Source organism: Primulina eburnea, chromosome 1 (genome assembly GCF_022965805.1).
Source record: "Primulina eburnea isolate SZY01 chromosome 1, ASM2296580v1, whole genome shotgun sequence".
Lineage (NCBI taxonomy): Eukaryota > Viridiplantae > Streptophyta > Magnoliopsida > Lamiales > Gesneriaceae > Primulina > Primulina eburnea.
In genome coordinates, this window is record NC_133101.1 from 4,827,525 (window position 1) to 4,848,300 (window position 20,776).

The 20,776-nt window shown below is 36.7% G+C and overlaps 1 protein-coding gene across 1 annotated transcript in view; it reads right to left on the reverse strand.

Moving 5' to 3' along the window:
- LOC140823572 (protein ILITYHIA) overlaps nucleotides 1-20,776 on the reverse strand; it is a 55,785-nt gene that overhangs the window by 12,621 nt on the left and 22,388 nt on the right. Inside the window, exons 23-43 of the mRNA XM_073184987.1 lie at nucleotides 14,586-14,750; nucleotides 14,340-14,516; nucleotides 13,986-14,108; nucleotides 13,707-13,787; nucleotides 13,506-13,622; nucleotides 12,486-12,658; nucleotides 11,370-11,447; nucleotides 11,146-11,293; nucleotides 9,620-9,742; nucleotides 9,489-9,545; nucleotides 9,303-9,413; nucleotides 9,025-9,216; nucleotides 8,777-8,950; nucleotides 7,757-7,867; nucleotides 7,606-7,675; nucleotides 7,396-7,474; nucleotides 3,715-3,817; nucleotides 3,469-3,639; nucleotides 3,216-3,338; nucleotides 3,010-3,123; nucleotides 71-177 (exon numbers count right to left, since the gene is read on the reverse strand). Coding sequence (XP_073041088.1) covers nucleotides 71-177; nucleotides 3,010-3,123; nucleotides 3,216-3,338; nucleotides 3,469-3,639; nucleotides 3,715-3,817; nucleotides 7,396-7,474; nucleotides 7,606-7,675; nucleotides 7,757-7,867; nucleotides 8,777-8,950; nucleotides 9,025-9,216; nucleotides 9,303-9,413; nucleotides 9,489-9,545; nucleotides 9,620-9,742; nucleotides 11,146-11,293; nucleotides 11,370-11,447; nucleotides 12,486-12,658; nucleotides 13,506-13,622; nucleotides 13,707-13,787; nucleotides 13,986-14,108; nucleotides 14,340-14,516; nucleotides 14,586-14,750 — 2,597 coding nt within the window. The remainder of the gene's footprint in view (nucleotides 1-70; nucleotides 178-3,009; nucleotides 3,124-3,215; nucleotides 3,339-3,468; nucleotides 3,640-3,714; nucleotides 3,818-7,395; nucleotides 7,475-7,605; nucleotides 7,676-7,756; nucleotides 7,868-8,776; nucleotides 8,951-9,024; nucleotides 9,217-9,302; nucleotides 9,414-9,488; nucleotides 9,546-9,619; nucleotides 9,743-11,145; nucleotides 11,294-11,369; nucleotides 11,448-12,485; nucleotides 12,659-13,505; nucleotides 13,623-13,706; nucleotides 13,788-13,985; nucleotides 14,109-14,339; nucleotides 14,517-14,585; nucleotides 14,751-20,776) is intronic.

The window sequence follows — 20,776 nt, forward strand, 5'->3', positions numbered from 1 at the left end:
AAGAGGTCAATGGTACCCACACCATTGCTAACAGACGCTCTATCATAAATTAAACAAAATGACAGCATACCTATCACAAAGAGCAGTCCGGATTGTTGGAATCAGCTCATCCATGAAAGTCAGTATCTGACTCTTGCCAGCACTAGCCATCACTTCACTGAGACCAATGCAAACACCCTGCACCTCAAGTAACGTATGGAGTTGAATAACAATCCGAAAACAAGAGCAAAGCATGCTTTAAAATGTCCATAAATAGCGAGTTTGAGAATTTGTAACAAAGTTAGGCTAATAAGAAACATCAATACGAAACCTTTATCTTTCTTGCAGTTCAGTCACTGATTGCTTCTTGCTAATAGCTTAATAGCAACCAATAAAGCAAGTTAGATACTACACTTATGGATGCTTACTCGTGCCAATAAATTACCCAACTAGTTGATTGTTCTTGTAAACCACCTCCAGGCCACACTACAGCAATGGTTAAAATAACATGTTCTACCAATATACTAAAGTTTTTTTTTTTATAAAAAACGAGTATCATATTATTTATATATATAAATCATATAATAATTACAAAAAAACGGATAAGATATCCACCCATGGAGCCCCTAAAACTCAAGACACATCAACAATATAATAAGCATCAATCTCTGACTAAGTCTAGAATCAAGAACATAGCAAACTTTTTATGATTCCTAATCCACATAAAAGCCCACAATTTGATCTTTTCCCCACACATTTCACCCAATTCCGCTATATCTTAGAAAATTCTCTTGTTCCTTTCCAGCCAAACATACCATCAAATACAATGAACCACCACCGTCCAAAGCAATCTCCCCCTCCTACCAAGGTCGCGCCCTAGATCAGCCGCAAATAAATCCTTCGTTGTCCTTGGAGCTACCCAAACCAGACCCATCTAGGCATCTCATGAATGGGAAATAAAGAAAGATGTGGTCTTGTCTCTTCACCTCCCGCCAACACATAACACACCAAATTGGGCAGAGAAACAAGTGGGCCAACGTTTTTGCAATGTCTCACAGGTTGAAAGCTTCCCCTGCACTACAACCCATGAGCAAACTTGTATCTTCGATGGGATAGGCATTTTCCAAATGACATGAAAGAATGGAAACGAAGGAAAACCCATAAGTGGAAAAAAAAGACTCGTAGAAATATTTAATCGAGAAAAAACCCCAAGGAACCTCAACCCATTTCCTAAAATCCAAAGCCTCTACGACCAATCTGACCCTCTCCAAAGAATCTACCAAAAGACTCAACTCATCCACTTCCATGTCCGTCACTTCCCGCCTAAAATGTAAATTCCAAGAAACAACGAATTAAATGAGAGATTTTCCAGCTGAGCAAAGGAGTCCCCCCACCACATGTCTTCCAAAAATCTTAAAATGTTGCCCTTAACACAAACCTCACCGATTGGAGAAAAACCAAGTAAAATCTAGAGATAAACTTCCAACGGCTTCCAAAAGTGATGTTGCTAACTAGACCCGCATCCCATCCATTATCTTGCATCCCATACTTGCTCACGATTCCACGACGACTCTCTTTCATGTGAGAATCTCCACCACCACTTTTCCAGAAGAGCCCAACTCCTTGAGCAAATATTCCCAATACCCAGATCCCCGTTTTCCTTCGGTGTACATACCTTCTCCAAAGCAACCCAATGACCATGTGAATCCTCGTCAGCTCCTTCCCAAAAGAAGTCTTTAATAATCTTCTCTACCACATCCGCTACACATTTTGGTATTCTTAACAGAGCCATGAACTACATCGGCAAGGCATTCAACACCGCTGAAATCCCTGAATGAGTTACTTGGTCAATCTGCTAACTACTAATTTATATATTTGTGACTAAATAAAGGACCAATGCAATAACTTAAATATCCAATTCCAATCACCATTTCAAACGTGGGACAAGATCTCCACACGATAAATACTCGATCTCATTAAATATACGCTGGTTATTATAGAGTCAAAAGTGCAAATAATCAGTGTTAATGTGTTTATCATTATTGAAGAGTAAATATTGCTTTGATGACAGTCAGTCATTTAGTAAATACTCTGTACTTTGGCTTCTTGTGGTATAACAAAGGTAACTAGTTTGAAAAAATGGACTGAAAGAGATGCAAAATTCCAATTCACGATCGTTGAAGGCTAATGGATGACAAAAATTGGTCTTTGGACAATCCTCGACCGAGACATTTCAAATGGCTAATGGATGATTGAAATTGGTCTTTAGACAATCGTAAAACATTAATTAAATTTCAAATGGCTCTCTTGCATTTCAACACTTGAAGAGAACCATGAGAGTTGAAGAGAATAACCCAAAACTTTTAAAAAGCAGTGAATTGTTCCGTCAAGAAAAGGACACTAAAATTGAATGATAATCTAAATTCTTCCAATTCACTTTGATGCAAAGATCAACAGCCATAAATCAGAAAAACAATATTATCTACCAACCTATCAAGAGAGTGTAAACCATTTAATAAAATCAGCTCATTTACAAAAAAATAAATAGTTACAATTACCAGAAGTACGTGAATTTATATGAGAGTGGGTCTCTTATTAAGGGATTATATTTAAGGTTTGAACTAGGGTGTGCCAAAAATGGGATAAATTTTATTGATGAAATATTAGTTTGGATAAAGAGTTGCCCCCAGAGCTTATCGAAACAATTCCTTCCATATTTGATAGGCATGGCCTTAACTATGGCTAGCAAAATTTTCATGGTTCCCAAGGCTGAGGGTGTGACATCAAATACATATTCCTATCGATATATTTGAGCTGAAATCTATCCTCAAGACAAGCATGGTGAAGCACTTACATTGAAATCAGTGGATTGTGTTGAGTGTTTCAACTGGTACATACAAATCATGGGAGCAAAGCAAATCACAATAACCAATAAACAACTCAACCACATACCAAGATTTCTCTTCAAACCCAACTTAAATTGATGCAAAAAAAAAAACAAATTATCTGAGTGCGGAAAAGGAGACTCACTTGTCTTCTGCTAGGATTTGGATCACTAAGACCCTGGGATAAAATAGGAACAATAAGTGGAAGCACTCTGTCTCCAAGCTTCCGCACAAGCTCACCTAAGGAACGACCAGCAACCTAAAAAATAACAGCACACAAATTTCAAAGAGCGACTACATATAAAATACATCGTGTCAGTTAATTTCCTCGGACTATATGAGACATGAAACCTGTCGCCTCTCTGAAGATGATGATGCGAGAGAAATGATTAACGTGTTCATTAAAACTGGCATTATTTCTTTCAGAGTCTTTGGTGTATTTGCGACTATAGTCTTCCATACATGCAACGCAGCCTGAGAAAAACAGAAACATGAAATAAAAATACGACAGTATATAACTACACCTTATCCGCTCGTAGTAGACCTTTTTTATAATCATAATAAAATATTGTTTCCTATCAAAAAAAAGCCTCAATATTTATACCTGGCGGACCGTTAAGCTGACATCAGTACGGACCATGTACAATGCGGCAAGAACTTCATTACGTTTCTCTCTTCCAAGTACTTCAATGATCGCCCGTCCATGTGCCTCAGTACTAGCACCTTCATCATCACTGCCACCTTCAAGAAGTGCTTTTCCAGAGGTTCCGGCTACCTAAATAAGATGATGCATGATCTAAGTAGCTTCAACTTGTGAACAAAGACACAGAAAACGCCACTGCGCACGCACCTTGAATAAGAGATCCCCCAATAATTCCACTGAACTCTGCCGAATACGCCAATTATCATTGAATATGCCATCCTCCACAGCAGGAAGGAGTAGAGGCAAAGATCTGACAAGATAAACAAATTAACAAGGGCAATGAATAGGACAAATGCTTTCAAATCAAGTGAATGGCTGATTGTAGCAATAACTTAAAATTAAAAATACTAGTCCAGCCTTCATCTTACCAAAAGAGAAGGCATTAAAGATGAATACAATATGGTATTAGTGAACAATGAGTAAATAAAAGAGCACTGGAAGAAGTAATTTTATGAACTATTGATGAACGCTTAGATGACTAACTTGGCTTAGGTAATTTAAGTAGGTCAGAAAAGTATAAAATTTAAACTTTTATCGGAGAACTTTTTTTTATCAGAAACTAATAATTTATTAAGATAATAATAATTGATATTACAAAGCTAGTGGATGAACAATCCACAGTCCATCCACTGATTAGCTAACTAGAACAAGTTCATAAATAGATAAAACACCAATCCCTAACTAGATCGGATAAAAGTAAATGCTGAAACACTAGCACACTAGTCGTCCATTTTGTCATTGTGAATCTTATCTTCTCCCATAATTCCTCCGACGAGTCTTCTTTGTCGCTGAAAATTCTGTTATTGCGCTCTATCCATATCGACCAAAAGGTGCAATTCACAATGATGTACCAAAAAATTCTTCTTCCCCTTTCATTGAGAAACCCGTTCTCCACCTTTCATTGAGAAACCCGTTCTCCACAACAAACATATCTCTTGAAGATGCTGAAAAAATCCATTCGAATCCCAGGTGTTGCATAACCTTGATCCAAATTAGTCTTGTGAAATAACAATGTAACAGCAGGTGGTCTTGATTTTCCTCACTTAGCTTGCACAAGCTGCACCACCATGGGCGTAGAACGGTACTCGGCTGTCTCTTCTGTAAACTGACACAAGTTTGCAATCTGCCCAAAGCCACTATCCAAGAAAAAACCTTTACCTTTTGTGGGATCGGTACTTTCCAGATGTTTGTGAAATAAAGGAAAGATAGAATCATCTAGAACCATCTTAAAATGAGAAATTAATATGGGTTCAAATTCTCTTAAATTACCAAGCAACAAACTAGGAAGCTTTCAATGAAATACATCTATTAAAGCCTGTGACCTATCATACGAATTTCACATTGCTTTCTTTCCATGTGGCATGGTTAAAGCAATCAAATATTTTCCACATCAAGGTGTAGCAATATACATCAAGATCATTGCATCTCACATTTACTCAATGGGTTCAAGAACAAAGGGAGTTGTTATACTGCCGCACGAAATGATATGTTAGCTGAGCAAACCCAAGCATTAGGAAAAGCAGATATTGGGTGAGATTGACAGAGAACTTGTAGAGAATGGAACTTAATTGACAAGGGAAATGCAACCAACGAGTTTTCTCGGTAAGACGGTTGAGATCACCAAACTTCAGTGTTCTAAATGGCGGCCGCCTAGGAGGGAGGCGTCCATCGACCCGCTGAAATACATGTTGAGTTACATCGAGTTTAGTCGGTAAGAATCCCGAGTCAATGTAACTACTGTCATTCAAGGAATGTCTTCTAATCATAGGAGATACTGTCATCCAAGGGCAGAACATAGTTTGCAGACCCAAGGGGATAAAAACACAAAAGACCGATGGTAGTTACATCGACTAAATATCTCCTATGATTAGAAGACATTCCATGAAGGACATTATTTAACTTCCCAACAAAGGAAACACCTAAAGCCGCAGAGACATTCGGTTCTGCAGCCTCCATACCCCCGAAAAAAATGAAAATTAAATCATTAAAAGCAAGTATGCCTGGGTACCAGAGCTAACACAGTCCACGGAGGGCACAAATGCACAAGCACGGTGTCGAAATGGACCACTTGTCTCTTGCTAGTTTTTTTTTTGATAAGAAACTTTTATATTAAAACTATGATAAGAGAAATGTACAAGGTGGACTAGTGGTCCACTGGCACAAATTGAAACAGAAAATAGTATTTGTTAATGAAATACATAATCCCAACTTCTAAGCAAATCTAAAACGGAGACATTCTTGAAATCATTATGATTGCCAATCCATAACGCAATATGTAGCTTAATTTTATCCCAGCAATTCTCTTGAGATTCTTCAATTCCATCGAAGACTCTACTGTTTCTTTCAAGCCATGTTGTCCAACATATACATTGCACGACAACATTCCAGAAAATTCGGCCCCTTAATCCTGTCTGCTGTCCCAAGTTCATACACAATAAATCTTTTGTTGATTTGGGCAGCACCCACACCCATCCGAGATGCTGCAAAGCTCTGTACCACAGTGATGATGTAAATGGACAGTGAATAAGTATATGATCTTGAGTCTCTGTGTCATTTCGACAAGAACACACCAATTTGGTCGCAATGCAATTGTTGGCCATCTTTTTTGAATCATCTCCGTAGTAGGTAGCTTACCCAACGACGCAATCCAAGAGAAGATCTGAATTTTTTTTGGAACCGGAGTTTTCCAAATAAAACAGGAGATAGAAGAAGCTGGAAAATGATAAATGGGGAACTCACTGAGAAAATACCCAAAGAATCCCCTTGCCATTGAATATAATCATCTACCCCCTCTTCCAAACTCACAGAATCTAGAATACCTAATAAATCTGACAGCTGATCAATTTCATCATCCTTGACATCCCTTCTAAAATGAAAATCCCAAGAGAGAGTAGACGAGACACTGTCAAAATGAGCAAAAAAAGAAATAGGCAGATTGTGAAGAGTTGACAGCCGAAACAATGCTGGAAATAGAATTTTAAAAGATGTGTCCCCCCACCAACAATCCTCCCAAAACCTAATCTTGTTACCCCCCTCATTTTAAGAACAACCTTCTGTTTAAAAGTCGGGTAAACACGTGAAATAAACTTCCAAGGGCATCTGAACGTGACCTTCGATGCCAACCCTGCATCCCACATGTTTTCTTGTAGGCCATATTTGCTCACTATTACTCGTTTCCATAATTTATCATCTTCCACAAAAAATTTCCACCACCACTTTCCCAACAATGCCTTGTTTCGCAACATTATATTCGCCACATCCATTCCTCCTTTCTCTTTCGGTGAACAAACCTTATCCCACGCAACCAAGTGACAATGAATATCACCATCTGGTCCGTCCCAAAGAAAGTTTCTAGGACTATCGCACTTTAGACAGAGAGCTATCATAGACTTGACAGTTGTACCTTCGAGTGCAATCTTGACAGGGGCTCCAATCACGTGACCTCTGACAATCTAGTTTAATATTTAATCTCTCAGGCATTCTTGGATTTAGTACCATCTACAGTCCACTTCTAGGTATATGTATATGGTTTTTGTACATTGATAATCAACCATTTGGTATATTCTTTTATTTTTTTTGACACACTAAAAGTTATCATCAAGGCTTTTTAGTTAATAATAATAATAATGGCAATGAAGATTATTTAATAATAGGTAGAATGCAACTTAAATTACCTAAAATTGTCTGAGATGCATATGTGTGAGAAGTACATACATTGTCGCATGATATTGGACCAATACATGGCAATGAAGATTATTTAATAATAGGTAGAATGCAACTTATATGACCTAAAATTGTCTGAGATGCATATGTGTGAGAAGTACATACGTTGTCGCATAATATTGGACCAACACATGCCCAGCACTGAGGGCTGCATCCCGGACTGATTCATTCTCATCAGCTAGACCTGAAGGAAAGGAAAAATAATATTAAAGCACCAGACACAACACAAGTTGTTTGACCAGAATATAATTGAATCGCACATTCAGCTTAACTATTAACATCAAAAGAAATCATGAGATTTCAAAGAGGCGGTACCATCTAAAATGGCAGGAAGAACCAGTTGCAAGTACTTCTGAAACTGGGCATTTAAAGATCTTGGTAGATACTGCAAGTAGAATGCAAAGATAACATAAAATCGTAAATAGAAACTGACAAAACCAAAATAAGTAACCGTAGCAAAATTCACCTTGAAAAGCGTCAAGTAACCATCACGAACAGAAGCTTTTGAATGAGAGCAGTTCCGAATGATGTCAGGAAGTATATTCTCAAAATAATTTGTTCCAAGTGCAGCCAGTACCTAAAAAAGGAGGATTGAGCATAATGCATGGTCATATCCATGGAAATGAAAAGAAAAAACCAAGGATGCATCCATTGACCATGTAGATGAGACTAAAGTTAAAACCATGAACTTACATACTAGGGAAACTGGAAGTACAGGAAACAATCATGCTTCATCTAACGCAATAGATGGCACCATTACATCATAAACAACTACAAACTTCTTTCTCCAATTTTTACTTTACCTATTTGCAGAGTGCAAAGCACTGAACTATTGACGGTGCAAATCTTGTGAAAATTTACTTGCAGATAATAGCATCAGTCTAAACCAAAACAACACAATTTATAAGAAAATTCCTGTATTTATTCTCAACACACAGAAGTTAACATATAACCAAACTTCGAGGATGTGATCTATATGTTGCAATATAATTAAAGAAGTGTAAGAATAATTTCCTTCTTGACTATTTCGTTTGCCAGTAACCTGGAATGAAAAAAGGGAAAAAAAGTTGTGCCAATACAATTACGCATTACATCATGGAACCCAAGTGTATAATAGCAGCCGCTAGTTATGCAGCAACAAGAGTCAGGTCATTGGCACTGCAGGAGTAAGACTGTAAGAGTAACATCAAGAAAGATGGAAAATCATTTTAGTTGATGCTAATACTTAGCACAATGGCAGTTCAAAACCGATCTACCGTAATCAGCAAACTGATTGTTGTTTAGGTCCCTAGCGCCTTTTCAATACAGATAACCCTAATGAATAAATTGATTTGCAGCATTCTAATAATCGTCCTATTGGCCCCAAAGGGAGAAGCAGAACACTGGCCCCAAAGGGAGAAGCAGAACACAAATGAGTGATCATGAAAATAAAATAAAGCATCCCCTTACATGAAACATGTTGGAAAATTAAGGATCACATTCTAACCTCACTCAGTCCTTGAGCAGCTCCAGACCGCTCAACGTTACTGCCATCAGACTTCAGAGTAGCTAATAACCACGGGACAAGGTCCAGGAAGTTCTCTTCTCCCATTCCTTTTATAAGAGAACCAAGGGCTCTTGCGGCAACAGACCTGACTTCAGGAATTGGATCAAGAAGGACCTGCAAAAAGATAAATTATCATTACTCTAATCTGAAATTCAAAGCATTGGATACATAGGAATTGATAAAGGTACCTTCTTTACTTCGGGAAGAAGTAAGCCTATATATGGAATCATATCCTTTGGCTCGGTAACTAATGAACACATATTTCCAACTATTTGAGCAGCCTTCTTTTTTGTTTCAGCACTCCTCTCCCTCAACCCTCTATGCACTATAGGCACCACGAGTGCAAGAGATGGAGCATCTACAGTATTTATGAAGGTTGTCTGTAGATATAATACAACGAATTGGACACTGATCATACAATTTGGATAAACACAAACAAGGAAATGAATGCAGTAAATTAAGTTACCTGGAGAAGAATATCAAGAGAATACTTTGTATGGTCATTGGGATCCATAAGACTCATCAAGAGAGTGGGGACTAGAGCAGATATTTCTGGATTTTTAATTACACTTCCAACCTGAAAAAGAAAATACCCATTCACAAAATATTTGGCAAAAATCCAATCACTGGAACATGAAAAAAAATTACTTACCTGCTGGAGGGCGGTTTGCCCAGCCGACTGAACTTTGGGATGAGTATCTGTCAAAACCTGCATTATAATAGCACATACATAAGCGAATTTGTTTATACTCGTGTTTGTTTATGCATCATGTACAGACAAACCTCAGTCAACTTCGGAACAATCTTGGGAAGACACTGAGACAATTGCTGTGGAGCACAGTAAGCCATTGCTCCTAGTAATTGTACGCTACTTTGCTTTGTTCTCCAGGCTTTATCTTCAAGGCCCTATAGTGAGAAAATTAACGGGTAGCTCATTTTCAACTTGGTTCTATTTCAGCAAAATAAGATTTCTTGACTTCCATTTCAAAAAATAATGTATGAACAATACTTGCAAATTCAGAAAAAGCATCTACAAATTATTGAGGAAAAATGAATGTTTTTTCACAGGTAAATACAATCATTCTGACAATTACATTAAGAACAGGCAAAAGAGGGAATAATCATTCTGGGGTGGACATCAGGTAGGGCCTTTTTTTTTGGTTCAATACAAGATAACAGCTTCTCTTCTCATAAATCACCAGATTTACAGTGCATGGTTGCTTCCTGTAGGCAATGTAAGCGTCCACAAGCGATTAATACTTGAAGCATATATTTAATTATCCAAGACGGTGTTTGCTTTAATAATTAAAAAGAATAACTTTCATGGACATGCAAACCCAGAAAATTTGTAAACATCTCAATCAAGTGTTCTAAAAAGTAGACTACCGACGGTACTGGCCACCTAAGCACCAAGGTGGCCTTAGGCAGTTTTTCTTTTTTATCTAAATATCTTATTTTTCTTGTTTATCTCAGCATTTCATCAATAATTCCTTTACATCGGATTTAAACTCAAAATCAATGATATATTCTTCCTCTTTATATGATACAAATTGATTGAAAAATACATCAAACGATTTTTTTTAGAAAATTAAAAATAAAAAAATTCTATATATTACGTAAAGTAGATTCTAAAAATTGGGATGGTGAGCGACCGCTCAGCACTCACCGGCTGGAAGGCGCCTTTTAGAACATTGATCCCAATAATTTAGCAACTCTAAGAGCATGTTTTAATTAAATCATTTCAAATCAAAGAACTTCAAATTCAGTTGATTGGAAGTTTTTTTTTATTATTATTAGAAACTATCATTTCATTATAATAATTATAATTTAGGTTACATCCCAAATTTTTTGAACAAACACAAACCTTTCAATTCAAGTGCAACTTAAATGATTTTGAAACTATGTTGCCAACAAGGCCATCCAGGAAAAATCCTAATCTTGTTGATATATACGCATGAAATCATTTCAAAATCAAGAAAAATAACTATACTAGATACGAGCACCAAGGTACAAATTTCAGCTGCTTTCCTTTGGTAAATCCATTTAATGTAAAAGATGGATTCAGCTCGCAATCATATAAAATTGTTTCACGTATGAATTCCAGAAGATAAAACTAACACATCAACAGTCAACTTTGGAAAACACAAACAAATTCAAACCTATTATCAATCAGAGGAATAAAAGAAAGATTTTACCCTAACACCCAAGCTAATTTATTTCCACTACCATAAATCAACCTAAAATATTTCCAAGTTTTGCGGCTATTTTAGTGAAACAAGTTAACCATAGGGAAAGAATCTTAAATAAACCTTCAAAAGAGATGGAAGAACTAATTTGACTCCCTGAGCAGTAAGTTGAGACATCATTGCACGAGCCGCACACTCAGCAGCTTCTCGAACTGCAATAACTTGATCAGAAAAGGATACTAGAAGCAGGGGCAACATCTGAATAACGTACCTGAAAAAAGTTCAGAAAATTTCTCAGTACATGCTCAATGAGCGAGTGTTCCAAAGCGTAATATATGTGCACTTACGGTTCAAACAATCTTCCCAGCTTTTCACAGAAACATTCAAAGGCCAGCAAAGCCCCTTCTCGGCTTTTTGCAGAAATTCTACGATCACATAGAATACAAATTTATTTGAATTACAAATCCCATTAGGCATAAATAAGCAGAATGATGCAATGACAGGTAAAATATGATAATAGGGAACACAGATGAGAGCAGATATCAAGAATTTACATGCTTTTTTATAGGAAAAAATATTATATTAATAAGATAAAAGCTATAAATTACAAGATGTTTTTAAGAATGTATAACAAACATGTAATATGGTCAATAAGACAGCATGACAGCCATCACATTGAGCTTCACGGTTTGTCCACAAATAGCTTGTGTTAATTTGTGTCCTTCAACAAGACGTGAATCAAAATCATGTAAGAAAATAATCTTATCAGCACTGAAACATTTGTAGAACATGTCCATAATCTAAATCAAGTCTTGTTTTGTACATCTAGTAAATTTACAACTACTTGTTCATGGCTTATTGAAACAATCGTGCCTAGGTAAAAACTGAATCCTAAATCGTATGAGGTAGAAAATGGTCGAGCACATAATATCAGGAAAATATGCATGCAAAAGAAGCTTGTCCTTTCATGTTAATCCACGACAACCATCAAGCCGTAATGAAAACATCTTCCTGTCAAAAGATTAATATCAAACTACAAGCATATTTTTTATGATAATCATTTTAAACGAGTCTCTGACTCAGATAGAAAAAACTTGATTTGGATATAACAATCCTTTAAGTTGTAATGTACCACAAATAGCGTGTTTCCCTTTACATCAACAAATAACATTTGTTTCAATCACAAGGTTGATTTGCAAGTCGATGAATGGTAAAAATGAACCTCGTAAAGAATAACTATGAAGAATATTTTGAGCTATATAAATTGATAAAAATTAATAATTTGTCAGCCTACAAGGTCCATAAGAAGTCACAGGTGTATAGTACAAAAAATAAGATGGAAGATAATGCGTGAAGTACTTGAGATTTTTACACTACTCCCATCTTGCAAAAGCAACACGTTGAAGATTCAACCCAATATTAGTAGATAAACAATAGATCGAGGCCATTTCATAATAACTTACCTATCTGAAAGACCAACTCGCAAGGCTGTCATGATATCGTACTTCTTCAAACATGAGATTCCAAATCCCTTAACCACCCCTGCTAATCCAAATGCTGCGCCACGACGTTGACCGTATTTCTCACTTTTCATAAGCTGATCGAGCAGTTTGGAAACAAGAGCAGGGGCCTCTTCCTGATGCACAAGATATCATAATGCCAATTAGTTTAAGCTCCTTGCAAAGAATAGAAAATAAAATAAGAGACTGGTTCAGTAACCTACGACTCAACAAGAAATAAGTATTTATCTAGCTCCTCTACCACAACAAAAATCGAGTGTCGGCTTATTGCATTGAGGAAACAGAAAGAGAATTTGTGTAAAGATTGGGGCGGTTGACCTTTTTTTTCCTCCTTCTCAAGGCGTCAAAGCTAAAATTTAGCAAATGGGCCAAATAAAAATTTTAAAAAAAAAGAACAAAAGAAGCTTGGGTGTTTAGCAGCATTAAGGGATAAAACATGTTTTGCAGAATCAGCTCAAAATTTTGAGGATTGAAGGCATGGCGGAACCAATCCAAATGAACCTATACACAGGCAGAAAAACTATTCCATGAAATTTGTAACCTATCAGATATTTTAATAATACATATAAACTCAAACCATGATCATATTATTTATGGTAAATACATACAGTGCAATAAATTAAAAGTGTTCTACTTACATTATTAGAACAATAGTTTAAATTACGAAATGAAAGAGTGACCATACAAGTTTTTTTGTATAAATATACACAAGTAAAAATTAACAAACATTTATCCAAGAAACCTTTTAAATACATTATTAAAAATATGTTTCGCACCAAATAAAAGATAGAAACCTTCAGTAGATGAGGAATATGTTTTGCCAAAGATATTACATATCGGTGAACTACAGGAACCACACACATATCAACAAAAATGAATTTTCTTGTAACTGTAAAATAAAATCTGACACTTTTTACTCTTTATGTGTACGATAAGCTGTCATCAAATCTACCATCAGAATACCTGTTTTGATGACATTAGTGGTGACAGGCACGTTGAAACTGCCCGTTGAACAGCTTCAGAGGGAGTGTTCAAAACTTCCAACAACTTTTCCACCACGGCATGAACTTTGGGATCACCCTATTACATAACAAAATTCAATTTAAACTTACAGCAATATTTCCAACTTTGTGTGAGCAATAATTACAAGGAAAAAATTAAGACCTTCTTTAAATGTTTTGCCAAGGCACCCGTGAATATAACCACACCTTCACGAACCAAATCATATCTTTCCTCATCCGATGCCTGCAAAAAGAATCCCAAAGATACCAAGACCAGCGATCAACTTTTTGTATGACTTACTACTGTTTCCATCTATTTGAATTTATAATCAGTATGCTATGATCAATATGACCACATTGTCTACAAATTTAAACTACTCAAGCAAGTGGAACAGAATAGTTGAAAATCTAACATCCAGCATTTGAAGATGCAGGTACTGACCTTTTTGTTCAAGTAATTCTCAAATATGGGAAACAACAACGAAACACTATCTCTTCCATGCTTGTCAATAATCATAATACCAGCATCAATCATTCGTCCTCGAACATCTGCATTTGGATCAGCCTGCAGTCATAAATTGTTCGTGATGCACGTTCATTATTTTCCAGACAGATAAAACTAAAGGCAAGGGCATTTGAGGAAACTAAATAAGTAACAAACCATGTAGCAGAGGTAAGTAAAATTGTGTCTACTTGACTTCTTTAAACATTTTGGTCTAAATAATTTGAGGAGGTGCATCAGAATAAACTTATCCAATGTTATTGACCTAGCTTGCGAGAAGTGAGGGATAAATACCAGAGCTCGTGATATCAGGAATGTCATCACAACTGGAAGATCTTTGGTTTGAAGAACATCTGCTGAACAGTGTAAAGCTAAGGCAATCCCTTGTCTGCCCACCCAACCAGCGTCAATATTCTCCTCAGGAATTCCAACATCACGGATATATAAAGAAAACAAGGTTGATAGAGACTCCTAAAATTAGTCACCATTAGAAAACCACATTGGCTATACACCAGTTTGAAAGTTAGATCGGTAAATCACCTGAATTGTATCAGGGTTTTCATCCATGGCCGCAGCAAGTGCCTCCGCAGCAGCAACTCGAACAGAATAATTAAGATGTGAAAGTGCTTTAAAAAGTCCAGAGTAATCAGTTCCAAAGTCATATCGATAACAATCCCACACAACTTCTGCAGCTCCTACGACTGACTGCGTACGGTGAGGAAGTATTTTATCAGTTATCTTTTTAGATAGGAACTAAGTTTTTAAGAAAAAGACACAAATCCAGGAAAAGAATTTTCTGCTGGTCTAGTGATTGGTGCTGCACAAGAAATCGAGCATAACATTCCAAACTATGTTTCAAAATAAAGGTCATCAAAGTTTCTAAGCATTTCCATGACATCTTATTATTATTCCTATCTTTTCCAAAAATCCCAGCCCTCCCAAGAACCATTTATTCAATTTACCACATTTTTACGCAATGTTTTTTCATCAAGCAAAGACATAGAATAAATCTAGGGGTTGCATGATAAACGTGAATAGGTAAAACTGACTTATAAATGTCAGAAAAACAGATGAGTACAGTACATGATAAGCATATACTCATGGTTCACCGCTGCGGTCATGGAACGGCCGTTCCGGAACGGGAACGGCTGATGACGAGATCCGTGACCGTTTCGGGAATGGAACGATTGATGACGAGACAAAGTTCCAGTCGGTGAGAGCAGAAGCCCCCTGGAACACCATTTTGCGTTGCAAAACAGGCGATTTCTCGGCCATTGTGGAACGTGAACAGCCTACTATAAAAAATTTGGGGTTTTCTTCTCTATTTATAATTTCAGGTCCACTTTCCTTTCTCTGCCACCAACATCCTTCCAGACTTGTTTTTGTATTTTTAAATTTATTAGCAATAGAAATACAAGATGCTTTTGGTAAAATAATTATGCCTGGTTACGCTATTTTGATTAATTTGATGTCTGTTGTATTTTAGTAATGCTGTGTAACTTTCAAATATATGCATTGGTGTGACAACAAATATGTTTTAACTTTTAATTTTTATTTGTTAAAAATAATCTATATAAATATCCATTATCCATCGTGATTTATATATTTTTAAGTTTTTATCAAAAACTTTTTAAATAAATTTTTTATTTTGTTTAAAACAATTTGGGACAATCATCGTGACCGTTCTGCTACGTATAACTTGAACAATAGCATCCACAACGGCCTTAGCATCCGTTTTGGCGAACAATGCTCCCATATATCTCAAATTACAAGAACACTTCAGAGCAAAAGTCTAACACCAAAGAAATTCCCTTGAAAGGGTTTCTAACTGCTCCACATTGTATAAATAAAATATTTTTTTCTTTCGATAAGAAAATAAGATCACTAGTAAACAGTAAACAAAAATGTTAACATGAAGATAAAACATCCTCTTAACGCTACTACATGACACCCCACTTGGCCTTTCTAGTCATGACATAAAACATCTCAAATGTGTGACCATTAATTAGCAATGAACAAAATGGAATTCCTTCGGGTTGTGCTTGGATTGATTGGATTTTAAATCCATTTATTTCAAATTATCTGACTTCCTTTAATGGGAAAAATTCAAGTGAATTTCAAATCCAATCCTTGAGCCTTCATTTGGATTAAGGTTCCGTGCATGGAACAAAAAGTCGCAAGTTTTAATAGAGAATATTTACAAGAACAGAAATCGTAGCTCTCCAACGACCAGATTCAAGGGTGGTGCCAAGACCCCACGCTTAGGGGCAGGGCCGATCCTATTCAGAGTCATAAGAGGCCAAGGCCTCAGGCCCATATTTTTTTGGGGCCCTAAAATTAAAAAAAAAAATTATATATATATAAAAAATGAATAAAAGCATGTTTAATTTATAAATATAAATAATCAATAAAATATCAAATAAAAGCCTGTAAAATTGCTCTCCTTCTCACCGCTCCACTCTTCTATCTTTCGTCTTCTCCATCTTCGACTCCAGCATCGGTTGCACTTGCTCAGCCTTGTAAGTGTATTAATGTTATGTACGGTAATAATTTGTATTATAATGATTTTCCCCCTGAATCTTGCTACTTGAATAATTTGATTTCTATTGATATATTGGATTTAGGTTTGTAGTTTTATGATTTAAATGTAATTTCTTTACAAGTTGAATTTCATTACGCGTCATTCTTCTTCTAAATTTCAAGGTGTTAGTCCCCAAATCCCTAAATGTACCGATAAAAACACCGAAAACAAGAAGAGAAGGAATAATCCAAATCCTAATAATCGAAAAGTAAATATATAATCCAAACCAAGTTAAAACAGTGAAAACTGCTAAATTCTTCAAAAAGAACGACAAAAAAGACAAAATATGAGACAAGGCCTCAAGAATTTTAACTGCAATTTTTAGATGTTGATGATACTTCGGGACTTGGGCTTTTTATGCATCTTCAATCTAGAGAGGTTACAAAGTGCAGACGATGAAACATTGTTGAGGTCTTGCAAGAATCTTGAAAATTCTTTGACTCATAAGGGTTGTTCTGATATTAATGGGGATAATCTATTTTCAGAGTTGACATTCTTGAGGTGGTCATTACAAGAGAAGCAAAATCGGCCATTGATGTAGTGAATTACTTGAAGAAAATGGATGGGTGTTTCCCAAATGCTCATATTGCTTATAAAATCTTGTTGACTATCTCGATCACAGTAGCAAGTGCAGAGCGAAGTTTCTCAAAGTTAAAGTTCATCAAAACTTTTCTCCGATCAACAATGTCACAAGAAGATTGAATGGATTGACTATGTTATCGATTGAGAAAGAATTACTGAACAACTTGATAATATAGACTTGATTAGTATTTTTAGCTCTAAAACTGTTAGGCGGGTTGTTTTTTAGTGATCATTTGGACATGTTTTGATATTTTATTCATTTAATTTTTATATTGTCTTTAACGTATTGATTTAATTTGAAAATTGCTATGAACTAAAAAAAATATGAACACACATTATGATTCAGAGGCTTTTTTTTAAAAGTTCGACTCAGGCCAAAATATTGTTAGGATCGGCCCTGCTTAGAAGACACAAAATCTTTGAAGGATATTATCTTAAAGATATAATATAATGTTAGGGGGATCTTGGACAATGGCTCGGCAAAAGAGGAAAAATCTTTTGGAGGGTGGTGATCCATGGCATTTGTTGGGGTATCTGGTTAAAGAGAAATAGAAGAATCTTTGAAAATTTGGAAGACAGCGCAGAAGAATGTTGGGAAAAAATCAAGATCAAGATAGCAAACTGGATTGGAAATACGAAAGAGTTTCAGAGTTTATCGATATTAGATCTTTTAACAGATTGGACTTACGTTTATTGCTAATTTCATGATTTCATCTTTCTTGGTAGTGGACCACTAGTCTACTTCATGTAAAAGAAACACTCTTTTTTTAAAATAATATTATCAAGTTTCTTATAAAAAAAAGTGTATTTTTATTACAAATAAAAAATTTACAAATCACATTATTAATTTTGGGTGAAGGGTGAATTTTATTTATTTTCTCTGATATTTATTATTTTTTCAGAATTCAGATATCATATAATATAAGGTAAATAACTATAAACTGGAAATGAGGATCGGTTCTGCATATGGCTCTGCCCTGCATTTGTAATCCTGCTAGTACTTAATTTCCTGAACACTTACGGGGTTCTACACAGGATAATAGAAACTCTACTTCCATCTCCACTTTGAGTAGCCCCTTCCAAAATGAAGATTCCAAAAATAAAGGTGTCATATTTTCAAGAATTAAGGAATCTCATCAAGAACACCTCCAACCACCACTCCCAACCATCCAAACTAAATCATCTAGCATCCCCCCTCCCCTTTTTTTGCATGAGCTGACCGATGAAAAGGAGTGTGACTTCCCCAAGCTTGGGCTCGCTCTTCTTGCTCAATTCCGAACGCTGTTTTGGTTGCACTTTCTGTTTGATTATTCAGCACTGGTTGAGACACGTTTGCTACTGTTGTCGGTGTTTTGGGGTTGAGATTCTGGGCTTTTGCCTCGTTGAGTCTTGTTCGCTGCGACATTCAGCTTCTGTTCTGTAGGTATTCGATTATATGCCTTTGTGTATGTACTATGACCTCTATGGAAACTACTGCTATCGTTCCGCGTCCAGCTGCGACCACTGAAAGTAACACGGTGGCACCAACTGATGTTTTCCCGTATCAAGGGCAAGGAAATGCTCACCTTGAAATGCCTACTGTAGGCATCACAGAATTGAGCAGTGGATATATAGAGGGTAATATAACTGGGCCCGAGGTTGGTATTAAACCTGTTGGCACTACTGTGGTTTAGTGGTAACAAACCAGGTGCTAATGCTAAGGAATCACCTCATGTTCAGTATGCTCGGAGGGTTCCAAGGGTCCCCTTTGTCAATATATTTAAAGACAATCGAATGGTGAATGAGTCTAGGAAACTTGAGTTCATTGCTCCTGGAACCAACAGACTGAAATTCACATACGACGATATTGACTCAGTTGAAAAGACATACGGGTTTTGCTTGTTGAGTTATGTCATTAGTGGTAGACCCCCAGCTACTGCCTTACTAGATTTGGTAAAAAGATGGGGGAAAGATGTTCGCTTCCAAACTCATGAGAGTGGATGGATTGTCGTTACATTCCCTTCTGCGGAACTAAGGGATTCGACACTCAGTGAGGGACCATATATGGTTTATGGATACCATTTATTTATCAAAGAGATGCCACTATGCTTCCGATTCATGGAAGAAGATCTGAATGCTATGCCGGCTTGGGTTCAAATCCATGGCTTACCCCCGAACTGTTGGAACCACTTAATACTCAGTAATATAGACTCTGAATTGGGCTCATCGATACATATGGATCTACTGACCCATTACAGGTGGAGCTACCCATTGGGAATGTCAAGTTCGTGTTTGAGCAAGACATCAAATTCTGTAGTGAGTGCCGTAAAGCTGGACATGACAACACATACTGCCCCAATTCGATTGGTGGTTAACATGCAGCGGGCACAAGTCATAATCCAGCCAATTCTACATGGTTTCACTCAAAAAGTGTGGCTTGGAGACGTGATAAATCACGAGGCCAATCGAGGATGGTTAGCAAACACAAACATGCTCCGCCTAGAATGGATAACCCGAATAACCCCAGCGCAGAATTGCAAGGCCCATCTGAACTACTTCCCACGGGTGAGGTTGAGAAAGTTACAGAAATCGGGGTAGTGGAATGTGTACAGCCTACAAATATTGATAGTGACTTACATAAGCTAATTGATAAGGGAAAACAAGTTGTTGAAAGTGAATTCCCGATGTTAGGGGATACGCCCGCACATCCTTATGAGGAAGATAAGGCATTTATAGAGATAAACAAGCAAGAAAAGTAATAAGAAGAAAAAGAGTGAGAAGAAAAATAAGAGTAAGAAGAAGAAGAACGGTGGGTTGCAAGGGCAGAAGGACAAAAATTTGTCCAAATTCCAAGAGGATTTTGATGATACAAACTCTTGTGATATAGAATACTGGGTACCGGGGAATCGAGACTTGGAATAGAGATACTTTGTAAATGAATAGACGGGGGAGCAACCCACAATTGCCTCTGGTTGTAGATGAAGATTGCTTGTTGGAATATATAGGGGACTCCACAAGCCCCTAAAACAAAGGCGTGTTCGTGGCAAGATGAACACTATGTTTTTGGTATTTTGGAGTCTAAGTTGGATGAGAAATCTTTGCAAAGCATGATGTGTATCCATCCCCCAGGTATGCAAGCATGTAATAATTTCTTGCTTTCTAATAGAGGTAAGATCGTTGTCTTGTGGAATCCAGACACTGTCGATATTAGTATGCGCAGGTTATCCATCTTCAGGTGACTTGTGTTAAGAGCAAACAATTGTTCTTTATATCTTTCGTTTATGGTTTCAACACAATAGTGAAACGTCGTGCCCTTTGGGAATATTTTGAAATACTTTGGGATAACAAATACTTTGGGGATAACTGCCAAGCTCTGTGGATGTTGCTTGGAGATTTTAACAGTTTATTGACTCCTAATGAGAAAAAAAGGGGCTTACCGGTAAAGAATTATGAGATTAATGATTTTGTGGACTGTGTTAACTCACTTGCCTTGCAAGACTGGTTCTTAGGTTGCTTTTACACGTGGTTCAGTCCTACTGTGAGCAGAAATTGGATAGGGTACTGGTTAACTCTGTTTGCATGCAGTCCA